General features: G+C 54.8%; 6 protein-coding genes and 1 non-coding gene across 7 annotated transcripts; 2 read left to right on the top strand and 5 right to left on the bottom strand.

The window, feature by feature from the left end:
- Positions 1-152: 152 nt before the first annotated feature.
- On the bottom strand, positions 153-5,612 carry CYME_CMR224C (RNA polymerase II largest subunit; the record flags this gene model as incomplete). The annotated part of the gene is made up of 1 exon (XM_005538436.1): positions 153-5,612. The coding sequence occupies one exon, from the start codon at positions 5,610-5,612 to the stop codon at positions 153-155; it is 5,460 nt and encodes a 1,819-aa protein (XP_005538493.1).
- A 2,356-nt stretch (positions 5,613-7,968) lies between these two features.
- CYME_CMR223T lies at positions 7,969-10,734 on the top strand. The gene has a single exon (XR_002461617.1). It is a non-coding gene; the product is annotated as a hypothetical transcript (transcript).
- Positions 10,735-11,088: 354 nt separating this feature from the next.
- Positions 11,089-11,898, bottom strand: CYME_CMR222C (hypothetical protein; the record flags this gene model as incomplete). Its single annotated transcript, XM_005538435.1, has 1 exon — positions 11,089-11,898. The coding sequence occupies one exon, from the start codon at positions 11,896-11,898 to the stop codon at positions 11,089-11,091; it is 810 nt and encodes a 269-aa protein (XP_005538492.1).
- A 1,218-nt stretch (positions 11,899-13,116) lies between these two features.
- On the top strand, positions 13,117-14,865 carry CYME_CMR221C (similar to dolichyl-phosphate-mannose--protein mannosyltransferase; the record flags this gene model as incomplete). The annotated part of the gene is made up of 1 exon (XM_005538434.1): positions 13,117-14,865. The coding sequence occupies one exon, from the start codon at positions 13,117-13,119 to the stop codon at positions 14,863-14,865; it is 1,749 nt and encodes a 582-aa protein (XP_005538491.1).
- Positions 14,866-16,212: 1,347 nt separating this feature from the next.
- Positions 16,213-17,466, bottom strand: CYME_CMR220C (hypothetical protein, conserved; the record flags this gene model as incomplete). The annotated part of the gene is made up of 1 exon (XM_005538433.1): positions 16,213-17,466. The coding sequence occupies one exon, from the start codon at positions 17,464-17,466 to the stop codon at positions 16,213-16,215; it is 1,254 nt and encodes a 417-aa protein (XP_005538490.1).
- Positions 17,467-18,547: 1,081 nt separating this feature from the next.
- On the bottom strand, positions 18,548-19,225 carry CYME_CMR219C (hypothetical protein; the record flags this gene model as incomplete). Its single annotated transcript, XM_005538432.1, has 1 exon — positions 18,548-19,225. The coding sequence occupies one exon, from the start codon at positions 19,223-19,225 to the stop codon at positions 18,548-18,550; it is 678 nt and encodes a 225-aa protein (XP_005538489.1).
- Positions 19,226-23,866: 4,641 nt separating this feature from the next.
- Positions 23,867-25,951, bottom strand: CYME_CMR218C (hypothetical protein; the record flags this gene model as incomplete). Its single annotated transcript, XM_005538431.1, has 1 exon — positions 23,867-25,951. One exon carries the CDS (start codon positions 25,949-25,951, stop codon positions 23,867-23,869), a length of 2,085 nt encoding a protein of 694 aa, XP_005538488.1.
- Between the last annotated feature and the right edge of the window lie 1,829 nt (positions 25,952-27,780).

Raw genomic sequence — 27,780 nt, 5'->3', positions numbered from 1 at the left:
GAATCCGTGTCGCAGAAGCGCCTAAAGGTGTCCTATCCGGATACCTCAGCGATTGCTTTAAAGAATCGCAGATCGTTCCACTCGATGCAGTCCATCGAGCAGTTTGGTTTTTGTACTGGACCTTGTCCAAGATTAAACAAAAACAACAAGCTCTATTTGTTTTTTGGAGAATATACAGGTGACGATGGTGAAAACGCCGGTGACGAAGGCGAGTATGCCACATTCGGTGATGAGGGTGAGTAGGCAACGTTCGGTGAAGAGGGTGAATATGCAACCGGTGAAGAAGGTGAATACGCTACATTCGGTGATGAGGGCGAGTATGCAACATTCGGTGAAGAAGGCGAGTACGCAACGTTCGGTGATGAGGGCGAATATGCAACATTCGGTGATGAGGGCGAATATGCAACATTCGGTGAAGAAGGTGAATATGCAACATTCGGTGAAGAAGGTGAATAGGCAACATTCGGTGAAGAAGGTGAATAGGCAACATTCGGTGATGAAGGCGAATATGCAACATTCGGTGATGAAGGCGAATACGCAGGGCTCGTCGGCGAATACGCAGGACTTGTTGGTGAGTATGCAGGGCTCGTCGGCGAATACGCAGGACTTGTTGGTGAGTATGCAGGGCTCGTCGGCGAATACGCAGGACTTGTTGGTGAGTATGCAGGGCTCGTCGGCGACACCAAACGAGGACTCGTTGGCGAATAGGCGGGACTCGATGGCGAAAATGCGCCCAACGTACCGGTCCCGCCCCCCGCGGGACTCGGAGCCCAATTCGGAGTCGTCGCACTAGCGGAGAAGCTCGCAAAGGGTGAGGTTCCACCGAGCCCATACCGACCGGCATCCTTCATCGCATCACCACCGACATATGTGCTCGTTGCTGGGCTAAAGCCAACGGCTGGGGAAAATGAACCGTACGGACTCGCGAGGTTCAAACTCGGAGTCCAGGGCGCTGCGAAGCCGTCGCTGGCCATCCCAGGCGTTGCTCCTGGCGTGTACGCTGGTGTCCAGTGATCTGCATCCACGTCGGCTGCAGCATAGGCTTTCGCAAAGACACCGCCGACGTGGGCGTCCCGCACTGCAGCAACGCTCGTTTCCGTTTCTGCCTGATTCAGTACAGACTCGTCGAGCGTTAGTGAAAAGGCCCCGGTGCCTACTTTTGCTCGTTGCCCCAGAATCACCGCTTGCGAGACACCCTCACAAGCATCACGAACGCCAAAGGTCGCCGCGGTTGCGAGAATCTCGACGGTCTCTTCAAAAGTGCAGCGCATCAATGGTCCCGTCTCGAGTCGATTAATTCCGAATCGAGATACAGGTATGAGCATTCCGCGACAGGTCATCACCTCGACCAGCAACGCCAAGTGCCGGTATCCAACACTGGATCCATCAAAACTCAGCACCGCGTACATCTCATTGTAAAGCGCTTGCCGAGCAGCCTCAATCCCGAGCACTTGTAGCACTTCGGTAATCTCGTTGGAAATCGTGCGCCTCGCATCCACATCCGGATGGGAAAGCACCGCCAATAGCGCCGTCCCTTCGGTATCTAGCACCCACTCAGGCGCACTGCGAAAAGATCCTGCCTCGGGATCAAAGAGAACACGTTGCGTCTGACGCAGGAACACCTTTCGAATACCTGGAATCCCTTTCAGCTGCATATCCTCTAGGAGCGCTAGTTCAATACGCTTCAGAAAAACATCATCTTGCTCCTCAACGGTGCCCGAGTCCAGTGCCTCTAGCGACTGGTTCCCGCCCGCGGTCATGTCGCCAGGCCCCAGTAGGTTCAGTGTATCGTCAAGGCGCTCCGACTCGCCGAGAATCGGAACGCCCAGCGCGCCTTTCTCGTACTCGTCTCCGGCCATGCGAATGTGCATCACCAGTTGCTCGGCATTGTCATCCGAATAGACAACGGAGAGGTCGCCACCAAACTCCGCCCGCAGACGACGAGCAACATCGCTCAATCGCAGGCGTTTGTCAATCATCATCTCGGTGCTCAGGACGATGCGCAAAAGCCAAGGCGATAAGCGCTCGGGCCGGTCCATCTCATCGGGCAAGTCGAAGTAGTCGCGGACCCATTCCCGATCCGCTTCCACAACGGTGTTCGCGGGATCCGGATCAAAGTAGATGGCGCTGCTTTCGACCACGTCGCGGAGTCGGCACTGCTCTAGCTCACTCTGCACAATATTCGCCAGCTCCTTATCTTTGCCGCTCTTCAGATACACCGTAACAGATGGAGTTTTCGCTTGACGAGCTACGTTGATCAGCTCTTTGAGACGCGGGACTCCCAGGGTGACGTTCTTTGCCGACACACCCGCAAAATGAAATGTGTTCAGGGTCATCTGGGTGGCAGGCTCACCCAGCGACTGGGCAGCAACCGCGCCAACCATTTCACCAGGTGTTGCTCGTGCTCGCACAAAGCGCGTCTCAATCTCGCCGAGAAGCCAGGCAAAAGCTTTGCTGTTCAGCCGGTGAATCTGCAGGACACGCTTCGTGGCGAGCTCTGCCCGCACGTGGGCCGCAAAGAGCAGTACTGCGTTCCGCTGGGCCTCGCGGGAGAGCTCATCGTCGCCAGGAACAACGACGCAGCGCTGGAGCAGTACGCGCACGCCTTGAATGATTTGCCGGGGATGCAAGTCGCTCAGTGTATCGTGTTGAATACCGAAAATAGAGCGACAGTTCTGGATCAACCGCTGAACATTCACCATAAGCGGCCACTTGGCCTCACCCGTGGGAAAGACCGCGCAGAGTTGCTCGCGATCCGCCAAGAGCTGTTGGTACTCTTCTTCGAGCTCGAGCGCCACTTCAGGATCCGTTCGCACCGCGTCGATTAGGTCAGGTTCTATGTAGCCGAGGCCGAAATCTCGGTCGTATACGTCTAAACGAAAGAGCGCTTCCATTTCCTGGTTACTTGCGCGCACAAGGCGCAGCTCCTGCACCTCCAGCATGGCCCCGTCTGCGGCATCATCTCCGTAGAGGAACTGCATCACATCGCCCAGCGAGTTGCGTACAGTACCGTCATATTCAATCCGAATGTCTTCCATGGCCTTCATGAGGCGTCTCTGGATGTAGCCGGTTTCAGCAGTCTTCACTGCGGTGTCGATGAGACCCTCTCGACCGCCCATGGCATGAAAGAAGACCTCCTCGGGAGTCAGTCCCCGGAGGTACGAGTTCTCCACGAATCCTCGGGCCTCGGGTGACAAATCGTCCACCACGAAATGGGGAAGTGTTCGGCGACGAAAGCCGTACGGGATGCGCTTGCCCTCGACGTTCTGCTGGCCAACACATGCCACAATCTGGGAAACATTAATGAAGGAGCCTTTGCTGCCGGCGGACACCATCCGCTTGATGTTGTTGCTTGGAAGGAGACTCTCCTGTGCAAAGCCACCGGCCTTGTCGCGGGCACTGTTCAGTACGCGATTCACGCAGGCCTCGAACGACTCCAGCATCGTTTTGCCGGGCTGACGCTCGAGGCGACCCTCTTGTGCCAGACGGATAAGCTGCCGCACCTCGTCCTTCGCTTCTTGAATCGTTCGGTTAATAGCGGCCATGGTGTGTGCATCAGCAATACAGTCTCCAATGCCAATGCTCATACCGTTCTGCATAAGCCAATAATTGATTAAGAGTTGAATATCGGAGATCAGTTGACTCGTTCTCTCTGGACCTGACTCCTTCCAGGTGACGTGAATCAGCGACCCCGCGCTGGATCCTACCGTGCGTTTGTCTACGATGCCGGTGATGAGCTCTCCGTTCTGGATGAGCACGCGAGTATCACTGGGCGTCATGATTGTACGCTCATGATCGGGATGTCCGTTGGAGAGGCGCTCTAGATTCACGCCGTCTGGTAAAAGCAGCGAAAAGATCTGCTTTCCCGTCCAGAGTGGCCGCGGCTTCAGAATTGCTGGTGCCGGAATGCGTCCGTCAAAGTGCGGCAAGTGCAACAGAAGATTAAAGACCGTGTCTTCCTCCAAAAACGTATCTCGCAATGTAAAGAGCATGCAGCCCAGCAGTGAATCCTGCACGATGCCCATCACTGGGCGATTTGCCTGCGGAGATACAATATTCTTGGGGACTGCCATGAGTTCCTTGATTTCCGCTCGAACCTCCTCCGACTGCGGGACATGAAGGTTCATTTCGTCACCGTCAAAATCCGCATTGTAGGGACTGGTTGCGCTGAGGTTCATGCGGAACGTTGAGTACGGTAGGATGCGCACCCGGTGTCCCATGATCGACATGCGATGCAAAGACGGTTGACGATTGAAGAGCACTAGGTCTCCGTTCAGAAGGTGTCGTTCCACGACGCAGCCCGGTTCGAGCACGATATCCGCCGATCGGCGCACAAACTGCAACGCAATCCGCTTGCCATCGTTTCGAATCACAAACAATGCACCCGGATAGGCGTTGGGTCCGTTTCGCACCGCTTCCCATAAGCGGTCGATATTATACGGCGTTACTACTTCGGGGTAGGTGAGGGTCATAGCCACGGAGCGCGGGACACCGACTTCATCAAGCGCCAGCTGCGGATCTGCAGTGATCACCGTTCGTGCCGAAAAGTTCACCCTTTTGCCCATGAGATTGTTGCGGACACGACCCTCTTTGCCTTTGAGTCGTTGGGCGATGGACTTGAGCGGACGTCCACTTCTCAGTGTCGCTCGAGGCATGCCCGGCAAATCGTTGTTCATAAATGTGGCAACGTGGAATTGCAGAAGCACGTACTGCTCCCGAATAACATGGGCGGGCGCTCCTTCCGCCTCCAGTCGCTGCAGGGCATTGTTCGCCTTGATGATGTCGCCCAGTTTGAACGTCAGATCGTCCTCCCCTCGTGACACTGCATCCATCTGGATCGAGGGTCGCACGTGTGGTGGCGGCACCGGTAGCACGCTCAGAACCATCCATTCTGGTCGGGAAAACCGCGGATGAAAGCCGAGGAGCTCTAGGTCTTCGTCACGAATGTGTCGGAATATCTGTTGGACGCGCTCTGCGGCAAGCTCCTGCTTGCGCTCGGCTGCAAAGGCCTCCGCGTCAGGAAACTCCGCGAGAATTCGCAGGCCGTCACGTGTTACATGTGGTTGAAGGTTCCCGCACCCTTCCCGAGGCTTGCCAATACGCTCCCTAGCCTCGAGAACGGCGGCAGGCAGCATCAGCTGTTCCTCCGAGCTGTCGGCGCCTCCGCCACAAACCCTTGTTCCGTTACAGAGTTGAAAAACCGCCTGAAAACGCTTGACGGGATCCTTAATCCTCGCTGCCCGCAGCATGCGCGAGTCTGAACCATCAACAAGCAAACGGGAACAATAGTAACACACGCAACGAAGCGTTTTCAGCACGGTGGACAGCATCAACACGTTGAACACCGGTTTGACCAGCTCGATGTGACCAAAGTGCCCCGGACAGTCGATCGACGACCCCTCGCAAGTTGCACATGGAAAGTTCCGGTCGATTGCCCCCAGCCGAGGATCCAGCACCCCCCCGGCCTTGGGCACGCCACGCTCGAACGCTACGTCGTACTCAACCCGCACCACCGAGAGGCGCCGCAGTTCGTCCGGGGACAGGAGCCCGAACTGAACAGCACCTACGGCCTTCAGCTCTGCTGAGGAGAAAGTCTGCAGGTCATAGTCCATCGCGATGAACGTGCCCAGTCTGAAGATAGAAAGTAGCACAGTTCAAACGCAACCGTAGCTGGAGTGGCGACCCACCCGCCGTGCAACAACTCCCCAAACGACAAGTCCACACCCGGGCACGGCACCGGGTGCAGGAGCCGGCGGACGCGCAGTGCTCCAGCGGAAGCGCGCCGGCGTCGACGGCGGTGGCGCGCGTTTTCCAGTGTATCACTTCAATTGTGTTCCGGCTATGGATATGTATTATCCTATGCTTTTTCGCGTTTTCCAGTGTATCACTTCAATTGTGTACCGGCTATGAGTGTGTGTTATCCTATGCTTTTTCGCGTTTTCCAGTGTATCACTTCAATTGTGTTCCGGCTATGGATATGTATTATCCTATGCTTTTTCGCGTTTTCCAGCATATCACTTCAATTGTGTACCGGCTATGAGTGTGTGTTATCCTATGCTTTTTCGCGTTTTCCAGCATATCACTTCAATTGTGTACCGGCTATGAGTGTGTGTTATCATCTGCTTTTTCGCGTTTTCCAGCATATCACTTCAATTGTGTACCGGCTATGAGTGTGTGTTATCCTATGCTTTTTCGCGTTTTCCAGCATATCACTTCAATTGTGTACCGGCTATGAGTGTGTGTTATCCTATGCTTTTCGCGTTTTCCAGCATATCACTTCAATTGTGTACCGGCTATGAGTGTGTGTTATCATCTGCTTTTTCGCGTTTTCCAGCATATCACTTCAATTGTGTTCCGGCTATGGATATGCGTTATCCTATGCTTTTTCGCGTTTTCCAGTGTATCACTTCAATTGTGTTCCGGCTACGAGTCTGTGTTATCCTATGCTTTTTCGCGTTTTCCAGTGTATCACTTCAATTGTGTTCCGGCTATGGATATGTATTATCCTATGCTTTTTCGCGTTTTCCAGCATATCACTTCAATTGTGTACCGGCTATGGATATGTGTTATCCTATGCTTTTTCGCGTTTTCCAGCATATCACTTCAATTGTGTACCGGCTATGGATATGTGTTATCCTATGCTTCTTTCGCGTTGGATACCATATATGCGCAAAGTACGTTCGTTGGAAGGAGTAAAATATCTAAGGGAAAGGTATGGACAGGCGAGTCGGGGATTCTGGCTGGCACTCATTGCCTTGTTGGGCAGAAACGAGACAAATACGCTGCTCGCAGACTATCGAGTGAAGAAGCGCAAGTGACGAAAAGGAAGAAGAAAGCGTGCTTGTCCGATGAGACGACCACGATGCTGTCATGGAACTGCGGGCACAAGTTCGAGGAATCCCTGCATTGGGGATTCTGACGAGTGGTAACAAACGCAAGGGGTGTCTGAACAGAGACTTCAACGCCGGTACCCGTATCAGGAAATGTGCTGTGCTGCAAAGGGCACTCTAAAGGCTGAGCGATGCAAACTTTGTACAGCATGCCCTCGGGCTCGAAGTGTGCAGAGAGGAACTGAAACCGATGCCAGGGGCCGGCCAGACAAGGCTGGGAGGCGTCTGTGCGTAAGTCGACATATTTACTCTTCATGGTCGTCGGACAGTTTTTGTGTCACTGACCGTATGTGGCACGGAGAATGTCCTTGCGTGCACGCAGTACTTTCGTTCAAGTATGCCGGCATTGATCCAGACAAGGAGGGTATCTATGTGCGCAAACAGTATATCCGCGTCAGGTTGCGTGCACAAATTCAGATGTATGAGGATATTTCCTGAAATTCGTCCTCGTGAGATAAGATCTGTTTTGGAATTTACAAAAAACATGTGCCGTTCCCGCTTGTCGCATTCCAACAGTGCGCTCGGTTCATTCATGCGTGCCTACAGCTCCCGAGGAGAGATAGTGAACATATCTCTTGCCATTGAGGGAAACTTGGAATCGGGAGTGTTTCCGTTTCCAATATGCTGCTTGCGGAAAAGCAAACGCCGTCTTCATTCCAGTCGCAAGAGCTATAGTGCGTTCGCTTCGTTCCAGGAATTACACAGGAGGTGCAAGATCCAAGCGTTGCCATTCAAGTACTTGTATATTCCAGATGGTTACGCTTTCACCATATCCCGAATTAGTTGTTTGCACCAAAGCGGATTCGAAGGCGAGCTGGCCTCTATCTGGAGGCAAACGCTCGTGATAATTTGCCGCCCCCGACTAGCTGCCCGCATCAGAACATGCACTGGTGCCAGGTGGATCGAAGAAACATTGAGCTTCTTGGACATACTGCGCCGCCGACACAGGTGCTGTCTCAATATATAATCTAATTGTACAGAATCAAACCATATAGTACATATCATACATCACTGAACAAGAGACACTGTCCGTACCTCGGCTCTACAGACGCAGTTCCGCAATGAGCAAGTACGCCGTATCGATATCAGGTGCGAGTCGAGAGCCGACGTGCAACGCAGAGCGCTCGCGTGTGCTTTCGACCAACCATCGTAAGGCCAAGCAGGGGATCGCGTGCGTTCTTCGACTGCAGCTCCATGCGGTATGTCCCCGGGCAAAAAACGCAAGTCGCAGGGCGCTGAGGGCAGCGGAAAATCAGCGAAACACCTGCGACAGTCCAGCGTGAGCTGCACCGACGAGGTACGGCCACTGGTGCTCGCGTTCAGCAACGCACGCTCTCGCGCTGAGCACAAGGATCCCAACGACGTCCGCTGCGACGTATCCAAGAGTCAACTACGAGACCCTGAGCTGTACCGCTTCCGCTCGCCTCCGGTTGGGCGTCGGAGAAGCCAGCAGAACGAAATTTTTCTCAGTGGCTCTTGTCGCTTCGTGGGCGTGCTCGAACGAGCAAGACGGGTACTTTTTGATAAACAGTATAATACCTTCACGCTCCACGCGACGGGAAGGGCGATGGAACGAGCTATTCGGGCTTGCTTGGTGCTCGTAGAACGCTACGGCACTTGGCTCACTTATAGCGTCCAGACGAGCTCGGTCCCTCTCCTGGACGAGTACGAGCCCCGGCGTCAGAACTTGCCATGGATTCAGCAGACGCGCCTTCAGAGCGCCATCCATATTGAGATCATAAAAACTAAAAGACTGCCTGTTGTCTAAAGATGACATTTGGTAGTGCGTATTTCGCCTTATCGAGGCGATGCAGTCGACTGCAATCGCTTTGGACGCTAGTGCGTTGCCAACAGAGCCAACTGCGTACGATTGAGCTGCGTATATCTAGGAAAGACTCGATTTTGCCGCTTTCCTCTCCTATTCCCGTGTCAGATAAAAACGGAACAGTGAACCGGTCGCCCGGTGCCTACGTTTCGACTAGTTTCCCGACCGCGTTTTGATTTAGAGCACCGGCTACCGACGCGTAGCGATAAGGCTGTTCAGTTCGTACGTAGGTTCAAATTTCTCGGTCGCCTTTTCGGAATAGTCTCTTCCACGCGTTGCTCTTGGAATCCGTCACATGACTGGGATCAAGATCATATGCGCGACGCTCTCTGTCTAGATTTCATGAACGAAGCGATATCAGTATCGAATGCTTATGTTCAGAATTCCGCGTCATCCTTCCTTCAAATGCAGCATGCTCAAGTCGCGCATGCTTCAGGTTTTTGATCTCGCTGTTTCAAGGCAACTCGCGGCCAAAGGAATTCGCATACTCAGATTGAAGAGGAAAACTTCGAAGACCTGCGTTGACGACTTGTTCACACGCTCATACCGCCGGTTCGCAGAACTGCTCACCAAAAGTAATCGAGTCCTTAGGAAAGGCGAATCGCCGTCTGTTCATGGCCTTCGACAAGACGGCATTCGGCAATGGCTTGATATCTCTCATGCGATATGCGCCCGGAAACCTCTGTCTGTTCTGCTCGCTCGGGAAAGGGCGCTGGAGTCGGATATGTGTCATTGCAGCCATCGCTTCCATTGGAGCGTCCGTCACCGCTTTGCGCGAATGAAGTGTAGAAGGATCGAAATTTCTCGAGTTATTCCTTAGCGCGAATGTTTCGTCCGGTAATTTTATCACCATGGGTTACATCACATACGAGAAACCCTCATTCGAATAGAACTGCTTCCACTTGCGCATGCAGTGTGCAGCGTACTTGCCGAGGGGATCGCCCAGAAGAAGCCCGTAATTGTAGGTTATGGCATCGAGCACGGAAACGGAGGACGACATCGAAAGCAGCTTTCTGCATGCGTCGGAGACATGCAACGAGCACTGAAACATGCGTCCATGCACCAAAGAACATCGCACGGAAGCGGAGGTGTAATGGGTATTCGGTGACACCTAACCATATTCAAGCTTCACCGCTGGAAATTGCGCAACCAAGCTGGATACAAAGAAGACGAACATTGTAAGCAGCGCGTAGATCCCAACTTCCATCTTCGCATCAAAGGCGTCGACGACGGCCAGAAGCGGTGAAACCTGCGCCCGAACGCTTCATATTTCGACTATTGAAAACAGCGCTCAAGGGGAAACGATAGACTGCCGAGCTTCCAACCGGAGATAGGAGAGAAGGAAACCATGCAGTTAGAGAAAAATCTCGCAAAGGGCTGTATTGATATACGTAGCAAAAGACCCAGGGTGAAGCGTTTACGCCCAAAATCGCTGGGTGCGATCCGCTCCGTTTCAGTTTGCCACGAATGTCACTATACGCAAACGCATACCCCTGGATCGAGACTCCATGTGGGCGTGACTTCTCGTTACCGTGCTCTCGGCTCCGACGACGCCCTAAACAGCAGGACAGATATCCGGGCACCGCATCCGATATCGCCGAGCACCACGGTGGCAGGTTGCGCCCTGAAAGAGCGCAAGCGCACCGGTCCATCACACTCCACAGGACAATCATTCGCACATCACCTTTCGAGAAAGCGCCTTATTTACAAGCCATTTCTACAAATGCAGGAGACCTTGGGTCTTCAAACGCGCGTGCTTACCTTGTTTCCGCTGCGCCTCTCACGACGTCATGCTCTGCATGGCGCATGAAGGCCACGCTCACACCATTCCATACATGGGGAGCCCCCTAACGCGCTATTCGCAGACATGGTTCATAGTGCCGCGCCCGCGATCATCGCTTGAGAACCGGTTTTCTTCGATGCGGGACTTGTGTCGGAACCCGTGCGGCCGTCATGCATTGCTTTGCATCCATTCGCATGACCACAACGGCATGTTTTCATGGACCATAAAGACAAGCCGCTGCGTAGACTGCGTCACACGTCCAATGAGCCGCCACATCAGCGCTCGTGAGCATTCGACGAAGCGTCTCGCCTTCACGACTAGAAACACAAGATCAGTTGCCTGTTCCAAATGATTCGGGGCCCAGTAGGCAGTAATCTTCACGCCAGATGAGTTTACCATACGTCATCCTGAGCGTGCTGATCTCGGTCACGCTGCGAGCCGCACTTGAGGTTGCTGGCTGGCATCGTGTGCGCCCGCGGAGTCGGGAACCCAAGGGTCATGTTCTGCGTACACAGACAGACACAGCTTGGGATTGCGATGTATCTGTGGCTTCTGGTGCCGTGTTCACGCTCTCCAGAGACTGGAACAGATCACGAGAGAAACAGTGAGGCGTCCACATGCTCTGCTAGTTCACTGCCTTGAGTGTCGCATGCTCCAGACGCCGTGCTTTCGCATTGATCACTTTCCTCGAAATCATCGACGAACATTTCCCTGTGCATGGTGAAGAGCTCACGACCAGTAGGTTTCCGCCGCGAATTGCCTTTCCAGCCGCCTTGGGAGGCGTCTAATTCGATATCTGCGTTATTTGCGATATCGAGGATACCGTTTTCCAGTAGATACTTGTCGAATTCCTGTTTCCAAGCGGCAAAAGTCTCCGGTGTGACCGGCGTGCCCAGCGTTCGGTCTATGGTGGCATGTTCGAGCGTCTCGTGCTCGACGAGTTGGGTAAAGCTCTCGGCTTTGGTCTCGAAAGTAGTTCCGGTGCCCGCCGAGTCCGGCTCGCGAGCAGAAAGCCTCGTGGACGCAATCGTAGCGCTGATAGCTTCGGCAGCCTCTCGTCGATCGTGCGTATCGATCCAGTCTTGCGCAGCTGTGTACAGCAGATAAGCGCTGGGAGAACCACGATTCTCCGCGGCTACCTTTTGAAGGTGCCCTTCGAGCTCCCGTACTGCACGCAGTGAAAGGCCTTCCTTACAAGTCACGCGCACTTGAGGTTCGCTGTCAAGTGGATATGCACTGTCTAAAAGAAACGCCAGCTCCAGTTCCACGCCGTTGTGTGAGAGGGGTACACTCCAACGAACGTGTCCTGTCGTGGTCTCCTCAGCCTTGAAGTCTTTTCCGAAGATTGCGTCTAGGCCAGCAGCTTCCAGTGCCAACTCCTCCGAGAACGCGTTCGTCATTCACGCGGGTACTGCAGTTGGAGAAAGTCTTTGCAGTGTTTCGCCAACTCCGCAAAAACCTACGAAGCGTTAGTTTGAATGGCCCCGGATACGAACAGAGTGACTGCGTTGTCGGGTACGCTGTGACTCGCGTTCCCAGTGCGCGGGTGTAGCAGCAGCAGCAGCAGCAGCAGCAGCAGCATTGAAAGTTCGTATCGCTGTCGGCGACTACCGACATCGCTTTTCCCATCTTGGGCGGCGACTGGGGCGAGAAAGGCGCTTCGCCATGTAAGGTGCCTACAACACAGCCGGATTGATGTCCATAGAGAAATATGCAGGTAATTGCGGAGCACCAGTCGAACAGGAAAAGTTCCATGATCCAGTTAGGGCGTACGCTGGCCACACCGAGAATTGTGAACATGTGGTACATTCATCATCGAACGATGCAGGGGAAAATCTGCTAGCAGGTATGCCCATATCGCTGCGGTCGACGCCCGTGAAAGCCAGTCAGACGGACTCCATCACGTTTACACGCGTATGTGTTGGTGTTCGTGCGCTGAAGAATCATTTCGAAAAGCCGCCCATGCCGGACGCGCTAAACTGCACCCCTGCGTCAGCATACGCCCACAACGACATGGGATGTCGTGTGCGTCGCCTCGTAGAGGCGGACGTTTACAGCACCTAAGCTGGCTCGAGCGATCCTGTCTGCAGGAACGCTGCACTGTGTGCCTCTGTTTGCATCTGTCGCCTGTGGGGCGTTCACGGTACGTGAAGCCCCCGATGCACGAACATTCGTGCCTCTATGGAAGCCGCGAATATGCATGAGGCCGTAGCGCCTTGGCGGTGCGTCTGTGTGCTTCTCTCTCTCTGTGTGTGTGTGTGTGTGTCTATGTCGTCCAGTACACTGTGGATGCATGAAGAGCTCAGCGTTGCCCGCTATGGCATCCACGGTAGCGTCGTCGACGGCAAGCATGCAGTCGTTAGGGAAACGCCCTTCGAGGCAGGCCGCAAAACGCTCCCGCCACGACTCGTGCCTGCGTACTGCCCGCGAATTTGTAAAGGCGCGAACGTCCGTAAACGCAACTTTCTATAGCGCCGCTCCCTTGTGGGTGTCGCGTGGCTTCGCAGCGCTCACCACTGCTGCTTTGGGCCGGATTTGATCACTCTTTCACGCGTGCTGCACGATCCACAGCGTGTTCACAGACTCGGCGTGTGCTGACCTCTGGGCAAGTACTGCAGATGCACCGCCACGAGAGCGCCCAGCAACTCCCGAAAAACAGTCGCTCCGGAGCACAGGGAACTCCGGACCTCTCGAAAGCTCGAGGAAAACACATAGCCATGAGACCGCCTTTGAATCGAACGACAGAGACGGCGTCAGGAAGCAGAGGCGCCTCCCTAGTGGAAGGCGACAGCTCACTGCGCTCGAACGCCGAGCCGTACGCCGCTCTTCTCGATGGGGTCGTACTGGTGTTGCTAACCATCTTTGCAGCGTTGACACGCTTTTGGCGATTGTCGGAGCCAAAGGCAGTTGTATTCGATGAGTTTCACTTTGGCAAGTTTGTGGAAGCATACTTCACGGGCGAGTACTTCTTCGATATCCACCCGCCACTCGGGAAGCTCCTACTCGCCCTAGGTGCGTATCTTCATGGATACAATGCGAGTTTCAGCTACGATCAAATTGGAGCAGAATATCCCGATAAGTCATACGTGGGTGCGCGCACTGTAGCGGCAGTCTTCGGCACGCTTTTGGTACCGCTGATGTACCTGGTTGCTCGGGAGCTCTCGTTGCACGTAGCGGCTAGTGTGCTTGCCGCTGCCTGGGTACTCTTGGAAGTTGCAACGACAATCGAGTCGCGTCACATATTAACAGACTCACAGTTACTATTCTTCTTGCTTTTACATTTCTACTGTGTGCTTCGCCTGTGGCGGACTCGCGATGGCACTCGAGCCCGATGGAGATGGCTCTACTGGAGTGGCATCTCCGCTGGCCTGGCCTTGTCCATCAAGTGGACGGCGCTAGCGACGCCTGCGCTAGCCGGTGTGGTGTCCGTCTTTGGGAGCCGAGCCCTGCTGCGGTCGCAGAAACGGATTCCCCTGTGGCAATGTGTTTTCGTCGGACTGCTTGCGCTAGCGTTATACACATCATTTTTTTGGATACACTTCCGATTGCTTCCGCGGAGTGGCTCCGGGGATGCCTTCATGCTACCTGATTTTCGAGCGAAACTCATCGGCTCACCCGAGTACAATGCTGCAGCCGCGCCGGTTCCATTCTTTCGCAAATTCGTTTATCTGAATAAGGAGATGTTGCGCGCGAACGCACAAGTGCCTGGACGGCACCACTGGGAAAGCAAGTGGTGGTCCTGGCCACTGAACCTACGAGGAATTCTGTACTGGATTCAGACCAAACGAGCGCCATGGGCGGAGAATCCGAAGACGACTCGAAGCGCACCTGCCGAAGCAAATCAGCACGGGACTGGGGTTACCCCTCGGAGCCAATACCCCGTTATCGAGGCTCGGGTTTACCTAATTCTGAATCCTGTAATTGCCTGGAGTGTCCTCTGCTCGTTGCTCTTTTTCGGATTTCTTCTCGCCCAAAATTTCATCGCTGGACTCGGTGGCTTCGGGGATCGAGCGCCGCGGCGACTGCAGACTGCGGAGCTCCCGAAGAAGCAACGCCGCTCACAGCAGAAGCTGTACGCTCTAGGCACATATTTGTTTACCGGATGGCTCCTGAATCTTCTTCCCTACATCGGTGTCAAAAGAGCTGCATTCCTGTACCATTATTTGCCAGGTCTCCTGTACGGTATACTGCTTACTGCTTTGCTTGTGGATCGCGCACCCCTTGCGAGAACGGGGCACTATCAACTTGTAACGATTGGTGTGTTGCTTGCCGCTGCGGCGTTTATCTACTTCTCACCATGGATCTACGGCCTCTACCTGACCATCGAGGAACAGCAGAAACGCCGGTGGCTTCGCGGCTGGAATTGACGGATGCTCTAGTGTTTCCTATGTTCGAATGGCTGCGTTTTGGCGTTTGGACAGCTCGCCAAAAGCAGAAGAAATTCTCTTTAAGCAACGCACCAACGGTTTCGGGCGTCAGGCGTGGAACTCTTGGTGTTCCAAAGATCGCAAGGGGGTTTCTTTTCTGGTCACTGGTCGATGAATGGAGCCAGAGGCTCCCGGATACGCGCCTAGTGTCCGTAGATGCTGCCTCAGAGGGCGTGCTTCCGCTGCTCCGACTTGCGCGCTCGATGCTGTAAGAGCAAGCACTTCTGGTCGCCTTTATTGTCATCAAAGGACACGTAAATCATTAGGAAGCGTCGGAGCGAATCGTATCTGAACCCGACAGACTCTGTAACTGTTTGCTTTTTGCGAAAGGGTCCAAAAAACCAGCTCCATAGTCGGTTTACGGTAGCGACGTTTGCATCGCGGTTGCGTGCGAGCGCCAAGAAGCAACGTGCTCGAATGCACGTCATGATATACATTGGCATGCGTAGATGAACGCATGAATACTTGCAAGGATGCTCATGGGTGTGTGTAGACGAAGGCACGGAGGCACGCACATGTACATTGGCGCTTTTGCATGACGGCATGCACGCACCTGAGCACGAGTACAACCACGAATGCTTGTGTGGCTATACACACGTATCCACGCACCGATACAGGTACGCAAATATACATACATGCCTGGATAGACATCTACGGATGATTCCATAGTCTCCGTTCTTCTTTATATAGTCCGGCGGGGCAAGCGCGGACCTGGATGGCTTTCACGATAACCAGCTTGATCTGTCGATGGAGAGCTGCGCGATGAGCATGCTGCGGCATATGCTTATGGCGTACGTAACGCGTTCTTTTGGTGGTGACGTGCCTAGGCCCACGGTTCGGGGCAATCCTTCATCGAGCAGACGCGCTGGAGCACCACCCTTTATGTCACAGACTTGTAAAAATCGCTTCTTTATGAATGTCACACCACGAGAACTGAAAAACTGTACAGAGAGCCCCAGCTCGACGACTGCTGTCTAGGCGTCCGTTCTTGTCATGCAGTTCAGTGCGCTAATAGACTGACGCAGCCGCGCCTCGCGCCCAAGTGACCCTACGACGACGCCGTTTCGTGCTGGGGGTTTCGGAGCGCATAGCCACAAGGTCTGGGTCGGCGCCTCGCGCGCATCATGCAGCGCGTTCACAATGAATCTTCCGCAACGCGTACACACATTGCACCAGAGGGTCATTCCAAAGGCACTCGCAATTCCGGTGCACTGCAATGGCCCTGGACCGAGCGTGCAACCAAAGGAAAACGCTGCGCGTGTGCGTAGAGGCACACTCTCTTTCGACTTAGGTGCTAGGCCGCGCGTGGAACGGAAACAGCACATCGTATGGCGCCCGATTGCCATTCGGTATTGAAGATGCAATACCCATCACTTGATAGACGTGGCCCATTGCTTCCGGTGCGATCAGCCGCTGACAAGCAGCAAATAAACGGGACGCTGCATCCTGATGTTTGCGGGCAACCACCTGTAGACGAACTTGCAAGCCCATACGCAAGAGAAACTCACGCTGGCTCAGTACATGCACCTGCAAAGCTGGAGCAGTCGCCTGCGCTACCTTTGCAAGCAAGTCAAAGTCCACATCAACGGTGATATCCGCCTCGCCGGGCGCAACCAGAGGGTCCTCGAACCGATGCTGCCGCACCGCTCGCAAAGTGCATGCCAACGGCGGTTCCGCCGCTTTGGCGTAATCCACGACTAGCGCGACACCGCCACGTTGACTCATGATCCGACATATTCGTTCGATAACGGCCATGGCACCCGTCGGTACCTCAATTGCCGTGAGTTGTTCGTGCTCGAGCATCGGCCGAAGCAGCGGATGGCTCGTCCACAACGCCGCAGCCGGCGTGATACCGCGACTCTGAACAAAGCGAAGGCGCGGGCTGTTCGTCTCGCCACCGTCCACGATATCGACCAAGCGCTCCGACCATGCGACTGGCTGCTGCTGCTGCTGCTGCTGCTGCTGCTGCTGCTGCTGCTGCTGCTGCTGGATACGCTGGCAGCGCACAAAATGGTGTACCGGCAGTGCGTCTAGGAATTCATGCGCGAGAAACATAACTGGCCCGCTGTCGCTACCAGCTGACGCATCAAATCCATCAAGATCTAAAGCGTCCAACCATGAGACTTTGCGCTCTTGTACGTAAGCCTGGAGCATGCTTTGCTGCCGCGCTTGAAACGGACGACCCGCTTCAAGCAACTGGACATGGAGCGCGCGGTAAAACTCTGGAAACTGTCGCGCTGTCTGTAACATATTCTTCATCAGTGTACCCGTCCCTGGTCCGAGCTCTATCAGACGAATCTGTCTAGGACTTTGGAGCCAGTCGCGCCACTGGACCATGAACCAGAGCGCTACGAGTTCTCCGAAGATCGGAGATACCTCTGGAGCCGTGACAAAATCACCTTTTCGACCGATCTTGTCCTTGCCGGTCTGGTAGTAACCGTATTGCGGGTGCAGTGCACAAGTCTGCATGTACTCTGAGACTGTCAGCGGTCCAAGTGTGCGGATGCGTCGCACCAGCGCTCGTAGTAGTGGTGTTTCCATGTTCAAGTGCACTGCAGGGGAAGCAGTGGGCTCAGAGGCGCTTCACTGTCTCAAGGGCGCTCAGAACACACTAGTATAAAATCTCCCAAATACGCCTATACTGCACGGTACTTTTATAGTCTCATAGTGTGCAGCAAACGAGCGAGCAAGTCCTTTGGTCGTCTCTCGACTAGGCGTCGCCCGGTAGACCTGACGCTGAAGTGCTCTCGCGCAGCGCGAAACTTCCAAAGCGCAAGCAACGCAGAGCCTAAGTTTGAGCAGAATCTCGAGGAACCAGAAGATTCTATGTCAGTTTCGCAAATGTCGAGTGCTCCTTGAAGCGACTTTTTTTCCAAGAAGCAGGCCGAACGCGTGATTGCGAGACGAAAAGCATGCTTGCCGTCGACGACGCTACCGTGGATGCCATAGCGGGCAACGCTGAGCTCTTCATGCATCCACAGTGTACTGGACGACACAGACACACACACACACACAGAGAGAGAGAGAAGCACACAGACGCACCGCCAAGGCGCTACGGCCTCATGCATATTCGCGGCTTCCATAGAGGCACGAATCTTCGTGCATCGGGGGCTTCACGTACCGTGAACGCCCCACAGGCGACAGATGCAAACAGAGGCACACAGTGCAGCGTTCCTGCAGACAGGATCGCTCGAGCCAGCTTAGGTGCTGTAAACGTCCGCCTCTACGAGGCGACGCACACGACATCCCATGTCGTTGTGGGCGTATGCTGACGCAGGGGTGCAGTTTAGCGCGTCCGGCATGGGCGGCTTTTCGAAATGATTCTTCAGCGCACGAACACCAACACATACGCGTGTAAACGTGATGGAGTCCGTCTGACTGGCTTTCACGGGCGTCGACCGCAGCGATATGGGCATACTTGTTTGTCATGCTGCAGGTGCGGGATATGCTCATGACATCGTGACACAGCTGGTACTTATTTCGATTCCTGGACAAATACACTTGTTGCCTGCTGGAACACTTTGCTACCCGTGCGATCGACCACTTCGCCAGGCTAGAGTCTGCAGCTGGACGTCGCGAGACCTTCGAAACCTGGTGTGCGCGCTCGCGCGATGCCTGCACATCAGCCGCAGTGCTCTCGACACAGCGAATAGATCAAGCCCTTCCGAGCCTGTTTCTGTACCAAGCCACTCTTCACCAAGGCGTGCAGAAACGTGTTCAAACGCATTCGCGAGAGTCGCGTCTCTTGCATGAGATCATGCACATAGAGCCCGGCAGGCCGGTTCCGCCACAGCAACATTAGCACCGCTTCCAGCTGCGGATCCGTTCGAAGGCGTTGGTTCTCCAGCTTCGACAAGAGCTTACGAACTTCTTTCCGATCACGCTCCGCCTTGCTGCACACTTTGAGCGCCGAGGATGCAGCGCGTTGACCAGCTTCTCGCAGTGACTCTTTTGCTGCGGGGCCGCTCCGTGCTGCTAGCAGCCCGCTGTCTCGCGGGTCCTTCGGGACTGTTGTACCTACGGCAACGGCGGAGGCAGTCCCCGAGCCACCAGACGACACTCGAGCTGCTTCGTTAACGCGCTCGAAGAGCGCTGTCAGCGTTGCTTCATCTGCCACGGGACAGTGCGCTGCGAGTTCACGAAGCCACTTTCGAACATACAGTGTGGAGTCGCAGACGCAACGCTCGAGCGCACCTACTTGGCTCCAAAGTGACTCGATTTCGATGAACTGCTCCTGTAACACACGTGTCCCAGACTCCAGAAAACTCAGTTCTTCCCGAAAAGCCGTAGCATCCGACATGAGCAGCAAGTTCGACACTGCATCCCAGGGAGCGGGGTCAGCGCCATGACGCCACCAGCGCTCCGCATGCGTGCGACCGTCATGGCGATTTGAAAATACGGATAAGAATAGCAATTGTGGTATCAAAATGTACATTATTGGATGACGCGCGGAGGACGCACTACCGCCAACAGCCAGGACGTTGTTTGGGTGCGGTATTCGACCGGTGCAGGCAACCAGCGTTCGCCGAATCCCCATTGATTATAGGCAATACTGACGGCAGCGACCGCTCCTGTCCGAGTACGAAGGTATTTGAGCAACCCGGTGAGCGATGATGATCCCGTTGTCGCTGCGGAGAGGCGGTGTCTCGGATATCTTGCGAATCTTTTTTGTTGTCATTGGCGATTCCCGAGAGAGAGCAGCCCATAGACTAGATTGGCTCATTGTTTACCGTGTCAGACTGCTTGAAAGCGAGGCAGCGAGCTGGTCCCCATGAGAAATGCTCCATCGATAACGTGGTACACTGAGCTGGAGGTCCGGCCATTCAGCGACCAGCGCGCTGCATCCCCAAGCTTGAGAGCTACCAGCAGATTTCCCGGATTCATTGCTCTTCATATAGCGCTGCGTGCATGCTCGGTGGTTACCGATTGTGGGTGCAGCGGACTGCATGCCAGGCTCGGTCTTGTACACTGGCCGTGTGGTGCAGCAGTCGGGTGCGCGTTTCCAAAGGGATCAGCGTTGCCGGGGTCCGCAGCGGGGTCCATGTTGGTTGCGGAGGCCCCTCCGTTGTTGGATGCTGTTCAGACTGCTCGGAGTGGAGCAATGGTTGCGAACACTTGTCTCGGGTATGGTCGTCTGTTGGTGGACCAGAGCCTGCAGTCATCTGCGCCCGAGACTGCACGCTCGAACCTACAGTCCGGATTCCGAGCGAACAGCTGGAATTTTTTGCAGTCGCTGTGATCAGCAACGATCAGTGGCTAGTTGCGGGAATATCCGCGTCTTGCTGCATACGATACTGAGACCCGGAAACAGGTCGCTGCTGTGGTAGATTGAAAGCCAGAAAGCTGGACAGGTTCTCAGATGCAACCGCTGCGTCCCGGGGCGCATGCGCTGCATCTGAGCGGTGTAGCGGGCGTTTCAGGAGACGAAAGTCGCACCAGTCTGATTTAAAGTGCCTTTTATGCACCTGGGGCGATCCATGAACCTAATGAGAACGTCATCCCCGGCGGTCGCTCAGCGTTGGACATGCACATCCCGCATTTCGTCTATTGATACGGGTGCAGCAGCCCGGAGCAGCGCACCAGCAGTTTCGACACGACTTGCGGTACGGATCGTTCGATCCAAAGTGTTGACGCCGATCTGTTCAATGATGACGGTGCATGAATGAGCAGTAAGCCGAAGGTAGCAGTGAAAACTGCTGTAGTGGACCAGCTGATCCGCCACAACCACTTGTCGTTACTGAACGCATTGCCCAGTGGCATGTACGCAGTCATATGGAATCCTGGAACAGCATTGTCGCGCATCAGTTTCCAGGGAGAACCGATCGCATCGTACATAGACATACGGTATGCCAGCATCGTTGGCTTCCCGACCCTATAACCCCAGTGCCCCGCTCCAGGCAAACATCCAATACATGCTCTGCTGGCCGCCGTTATTTTTCATCAAGTCTGGAGCATTTCAGCGAAATGTCTTCAAGCGGTACGAAACGATTGACGCTAAAGACCGCTCGACACAGAGGCGCTAGACGCTTCGGCGGTGCGAGATGTTTCCGGATGCCGATCGACGCGTTCAGGTCTCAGTACATCAAGTGCTTGTACACATTGCTGATGGTGGAATCGCACCGCAGCATGCCCCTCATTCTGGATAGGCCTGCCGTCTGATGTTCGGTCAACGAACCGAACACCTTCTGGTGCATGGTGCCCTGTTTGACGCTCTGCTTTTCCGCCAGTAGCAGCGTACTCCCATGGTCGTGATGCTTGCGTGCTGTCCTGAATTCATCGATGGGAATCGTGTAGAATCGATTCCTGCACGATGTGCGCGCCCTTGTCGAAGGAGAGGGAGTGCGGCTGTAGCGCGCGCTCCAACAAGTCCAGCGCCATAGGCGACCCCTAGATCGCCAAATATGTCGGTCATTTCCTTTTCCATCGCATTGAACAAGTCGGCGATTGTACGCTTGTTGCATCCGTCGAACCGAAACCGTCGGCGACCTCGAAGCCGTCCCGAGTACGCATGCCAGACATCGTCCGCAAAACCCATTTGGACGTACGTCTACGACCTCTGAAGGAAAAAAGGTCCACAGCAACCCCGTGTACTCCATACGGTGTTCGCAGCATCCACAGGAGTCCTGACGTCGTCTATCCACTCGGTGGTATGCCTCCTGGTGTCCAGTATGTCGGAATCCCGATGGTACCGCGCTCGGTAATTGGAGGCAGCTTCATGTGCTTTCGTTTGGAGATGCCTGGCTCCGACGTCGTGACCCGGAACTGCGGCGACGGCCATGGTGCTGTTCGGCTCGGGTTCCGAGTTTGTCGGGATGTTGTTCCCTTCATCATCCGCGAACGGTTAGCGATGAGACTCGTCGCTTAACACGGGGCTTCGGTTTCACAAAGTGCATGACGATTCATATTTTGTCGGTCTCCATCGTGTATGTAATTTTGTTTTCAATTCCTCCGTGGAAAAGAGAAATCTTGAACGGGCTCCGCCAAAGCCATACGCAAAGTTGGTGGAATCGTTCAGCGGTTTTCGCAGAGACAAGGTGTGACTCAAAGAGGACGCGATGCAGTACTGTACACACGAGAGTCTACGGTGATATCCTGGGCCTCGATGTGAACCCTGTGGACCACATCGCATGGACACTTGAGGAGGTTACGGCGCTCGAATTCGGGAAGGGCGTCTGTTTTGATCAGGGGAGCTCTGACCAGGAGAACGTTGTAGTAGCGCATGATGCGAGCAGGGCAGCCATCACATTTCAGCTTTGCTTTCGAGAAGACGACCCCCGGTTCGGGTTTGAGAGCGACACGATAAGCGTGGGCAATTCGAAGCGATTTTCGTTCTCGATTCGACATCTCTTCCACGGTCATTGCGACCTCGAACTTGGACGCTCTTAGCCCGTCATTCGCTTTCATTGGTACTTGAAGACTCGTTCCCAACAGTTCTTACTTTTTCGAGCCAGTAACATGAGGGTGCAACGGGTAACATGGGCACCGGGCGCACCTCAGGAAGCGCTCGAAAAGGAACCGCATGTCGTTTTTCGCTTTGAGCTTGGTTTCATACGATTTGGTACCAGTGTTTTCGAAACGATGTTGTTCACTGAAACGCCGCGCCAATCCTTGAGGGTATTCTGGAACGTGTGACTGTGTGTGTGTGTGAGCAAATCGCGGATCCCACGATCATGCGGAATAGAATCATCTGTCCCGAGCATCTACTGCATTTTCGCATGAAGATTTGATAGATACGTTCCAGAGGAATATGGACAGCTGATAGCCCCATGCCCGGAACTCGTACGAACAGTTGGTTGAAAAGGTGCGTCTATGAGACGGTAGCTGGGCGAGATGGCACAGCGTCCAACATCTTTCGACCTCACGGACGTGAACATGTCTTCTATGGATCCCGCAGGGTAAAATGACAGTTTACATCAGAGAAGACGCCTCAGACGGAATCAAACCAGGGAGGAGAGTCTGCCATGAAGCTCATCTCAATGCCAATCGCAGCTACATGCTCTTTGACCGCGCTTGACTGAAGACAAAAAAGCGTCTTTTTCCTAGAGCGGCAAAGCAGCATCTGTGAAAACAAAGCCACGAAGAGTGCTTGAACGAAAGAAAAGGCATTGAAGGATCGTGTCTGGGTGCAGATTCGTAGACGACCGCGCGATGGAATCTTCGTTGGTGCTGATTTGCTCGGAATGTTCGCTTGTTACTTCCCTGCGAGCAGCGGCGTGCCACTCTTTGAATACCCATATGCGGGTCTTCCATTTCCGCTGGATGCAGTCTCATCGAGTGAGATGAGCACCCGCCCCGCCAGTCGTAAGCATTCGCGTTTCAGTAAGCTATCGATCGTGTGCTCGTTCACGCGCGAAGGTCCGGCAAAGAGCGCACTTGTTCCTTATTATCTATTTGTGTCTTTTCATCACCGTTCGTAACAACGGTGCGTAAACTTCATATACTGTGGCTTCTTTGGTCATATTCCGGAGAGAGAGCATATGGAGTGATATGCATTGACAAGAATGCAGCCGTGTCATTATGGTTCGATATTTTTCGTTTGCGGTGCACGACGTTCACGATAAACAAAAAACGAAACGTGGTTCGTCCACGCGCTGACTGTAGAGCAACTGACTTGTACAAGGACGGCTGTTTTCTCCCAAACCTACACGGACAGTATCACATCTTTCCGCGAACTTCCTCCAATCAAATCGATACATTGCTCCCATTGAACACCTGTGAGAGAAGCAAGCAAAAACGTAAACGGCGTGCTGGTACAAGTGTTCCAGAATTCGCTGCTCTCAGCGCAACGCGCCTCGAATACCGTGATGCTCCGCTATCGAATGCTATTCGAACCGCATACACGTCCGATGCACGTGACTCGATCTGAACCAGAAACAGGCGATCCTCGGGTCTAGAACGCTGCATCCATTTGGTCCATAGCTCGGTAGCAACGCGACATATCTCATGGTGTGCTGGTATCCCGCTCGACCAGGGTGCTCGCCATCTGCAGTGCGCCAGCGAGTTGCTCACAAATGGCTGGATTCTGTTCCAGAAAGCTCCAAATTTCCTGCTCCGCTTGCTCTCGGGATCTAAGCAGCGACCCTGCAGTGCCTGCGTTCGTTGTTTCGAGCGCATAATGATTCCCGGTTCGCGCCCTGAGCTGGTCAATTGCGTAGGAGAGAATCCTGTAATTGCCTGCCATGCTAGCCCTCTCTGCCAGCTCCAGGTACAGCGACGCTTTTTCTTCGTATATTCCGAGCATGCTGAGCGTTTGGGCGTAGAGAAAGCACGCGAGCGCGTGTTCGTAGGATGCTGGCGATTCGACCGTATCGAGCCACGGTTCAAGCAACGTCTTCGCAACGATGATATTGTTTTCCTGAAGCGACAGTACTGCGTTCCGGAGATCATGCGACAGCGTCCGCGACGGCTTGGCGTCCGTACTTTGCTCGAATGTTTCCAGCACATGCAGCGTTAGGAACCTGCTCAGGGAACTGGATCCCGCTCGGCGGTGCAGCTCGGTCCATCCGCTGGACTGCTTTAAAAGCGCCCGCAAATCAGCTGCACGACCAAGGAGCCACTCTGCCGCAGCGCGAGTGGCAATGCGCCCCAGGCTGCTCCAGAACCAGAAAGAGGGCATCGTTAGCGTCAAGCGATAGAGCCAATGCGTTGCCTGCGCGAGCACCAGTAGGGATTCAGCGCATTTCACCAGTTCATAGCTTTGCAGCGATGCGCGCGCAGACCAGGCGGCTGTAGAAGCGACGGCGAGCGCTTCTGCGAATCCAATCCGGATGGGCGTCTTTCGAACCTGCTGCCTGCCGATATCTTCATCAAGCTCAGCGAGACTGTCGTAATCCGGGTCTGTTTGCCACGTAGGCAAAGAGCGCCAGCTCGAGCGCTTCTCCACGGAGACGGTGTGTACTGGCACCGAGTCTGACTCTGCCGGGCACGCACTGCATGGCAAGTCATGCTCACGCCGCATTTTGGCCGCATCCATCGAGTTCGACACTGATAAAGTCTCTGCACTGCTCGACAGCGCCGAAACGGCAGATGGAGCAAGCATAAACGAGCAATGTTCGTGCAACAGGGATAGACCAATCATCCAAAAGCGCTTCAATGTCTCTGGCATGCCTGCGCCAGCGATTTCCTCTGGTTGCGCTTTCACTCGTTTGTCAAGCTGTAGCGGTAAACCCTCATCCGGGGCCGCTGGGCATCGCTTCTCGTGCGTCAGGGAAACGGCGAAAACGATCTCCTGACGCGAACGGTGAATGCACTCAGGGTCCGCGCCGGCGGCTTCAGCGACGTCGCATTCCGCTAAAGCTGCTTGCAAACCTGACTCTACGCTAACCAGGCGTATCCATTCCAGCCAAAAATGTGTTCGCCACGCGGTCAGGTCCACAGTTTGCTGCAAGGCGCCATCAGCGTCGGGGCCCTCCAGGATCCGAATAGCGTCACGAATGGCCTGACGCGCACCAGCGCTGTCGCCGATCATGACTGCGGCCGAAACGTGCATGGAATGAACGTGCAAGAGTAGCACCTCTGCACTTAGTCGTTGCACGGGACGTAGCAACGCCGCGCGCAGCGTTTGCTCGTGTTGGAGCGTAACCTGCAGCCGAACCAATATCGTTCGGAGACACGCCACGTCTTCCTGTATACAGGCTTCCCGAAACTGCCGCTCGACAAGCGCACCCTCCAAAAGTTCGAAGCGTGCCCCCGGTTTCCACGCAAAGCCTCTCCCCTCGCTGCATCGCAACAGCCCCGCGTGCTGCAGCGTCACCAGATAGTCGAAGAGCTCGCGCGCAGCCCAAAACCTCAAAAGGACTTGATTTGCCGGTGCCGAGTCCAGCAGAGACCCCAAGCTCGGCCGCGTTAACCAGTCCAGAGGCTGCGTTGTCGTTGCCCGCGGCAACGGCCACCCGAGCGCGCTTTCAGCCTCAGCGCTCTGGGCTGCACAGAGCCAGGCAAACGCAGCCTCCCGGTGGCGTTGCTCACCCCGCAGGCAGGCCGCTAGCACCCCGAACGACCACACAGCACGCCAACACGCTCGCATTCCCCACGTTGGTCGTCAGCAGCACAAGTCGCTTGTGCTCTCCAGACGCTCAAAGCGTACGATCGACCGTTTCTCCGCCGTGTACCGCATGCGTGCCTTGCTGCGGCACGATGCGTGCACGGCTGGTGACGTGTATCCGCGGGCGGGCGATTTCCGGCGCGCTGCCTCATCGGCGAATTCGCAGTTCGCGCCAAATTTACGTAATGCGTGCTGGATGCCGCTGGCACGCTTGCGATGCACGGAGGCACGCATACCAACCGGCGGGCTCACAATGCATGGCGGTGCCGTCACTTCGGCGTTTGGCGACAGCGGCTGCCTGTCCAGCGCTGCTCCGAGCAGGCCGGAGCAAGCTACGCACGATTGCAAGCGGGCAGCAATGGACTGCAACGCTGCCACCGTGGAAGCTTCCGCGGAGGAACGGCGGTCTCTTTGTTGGCTGCAGGCTGCGTTGGCGCCCTCGTTGGAGTCTGGTTGCCATTGGATATAGCATGATATCAAAATGGATCGAACTGGGGCGTCTTGTCTATCAGCAAGGCTTTTTAATGTATCCATCCGCTACTAGTTTGATGCTGATGTCGCGAAGCCCCGCGGCTGAACCGTAGCGCCGACGACTCGATCGCTGCATCGCGGATGTTGGCACGCGTTCGGGGCAGGTCCAATGAACATGGGCCATTCTCATGCTCGCTCTGCTGCTGGCGTTCGACTACTTTGTCCGAGCTTTTTATGATGCACAGCCTCGATATGCAAAGAGCGGTCAATAGGGTTTGCGGATGCGTTCGTAGTTTCAGGGTTCGCGGTCGACTATTCTGAGTGACTCTTTCGCGTGTTTGCAGCCTGATTCGGTCCGTGACAGGAATCAAGATGGTTCGCGACACCCTCGAACAAGGGCCCGTAACATACCTGGCACCGTGAACCGTTGCATACGGACAAGCGTCCACTTTTCTACATTCGTTGCGTTTCGCATGCTTAAATCAACCATTCTTCAAAATTTCTCTCTTTCTGTTTCAAGGCAACTGGAGGGCGCATCAGTCCGCGCCTGCAGGATGGACGACGATAAGAATCGATGTCGTCGCTTGATAGTATGTTCAGAAGCATATGACGGCGCCTCGTTGGACTTGTCATGTCAAGTTATCAGAATCGACTCCGGCTGCAACGAAAATCGTCCTCTCTTGCAGGCCGTCCGCGATGCAGCGTTCCACGGCGGCATGTGCTTCTCGTGGTGTATGCTCCCAGAGGCTTCCATCTCTTCTGTTTTCATGGAAAAGTGTCCCAGATTCGGACTGCGTTCATCGCGGTGATCGCTTCGATTGGAAGGTACGTTGCCGCTTCGCAAAAAGGAAGCGTCGACGGATCGAGTTCGGTTACACTGTTTCCAGACCGCGGTTTTCCCTTGTGCTACGTGTTCCACGGTGGAAAACATCACGCCCCACGAATCCTTTATCGAATGGGAGCTTATGCGCTTGCGTATGCACCAGAAAGCGTATTCGCTGAGCAGCTGGCCCAGCAGAAGCTCATGATCGTGCGGTACCGCACCGGGCGCCGATGCGGAAGCGGGAAACGAGGCGAGCCCTCGGTACCTGTCCAGGACACGTATCGAGCGATGAAGCAAGTGCTCGTGCGGCGCAGGGCGCTGGTCAGAGGAGGAGCATATTTGGTCGCCGTTCGAGAGCACCAGACAGCAGTCATGTGTCAAGGGTGCAACTCGCGCACCGAGGCTCTACCCAGAGAAGCTGAGCACCATAAGCGATGCGTCGATCACAAAATTTGCCTGTGCATGAAATGTATCGATAACAGTCGGGAGGAGCGAAAATGGGACCGAAACGCTTCCA

This window comes from Cyanidioschyzon merolae, chromosome 18 (genome assembly GCF_000091205.1).
Source record: "Cyanidioschyzon merolae strain 10D DNA, chromosome 18, complete genome".
Classification (NCBI taxonomy): domain Eukaryota; phylum Rhodophyta; class Bangiophyceae; order Cyanidiales; family Cyanidiaceae; genus Cyanidioschyzon; species Cyanidioschyzon merolae.
This window is presented reverse-complemented; position numbering and strand designations above follow the sequence as displayed.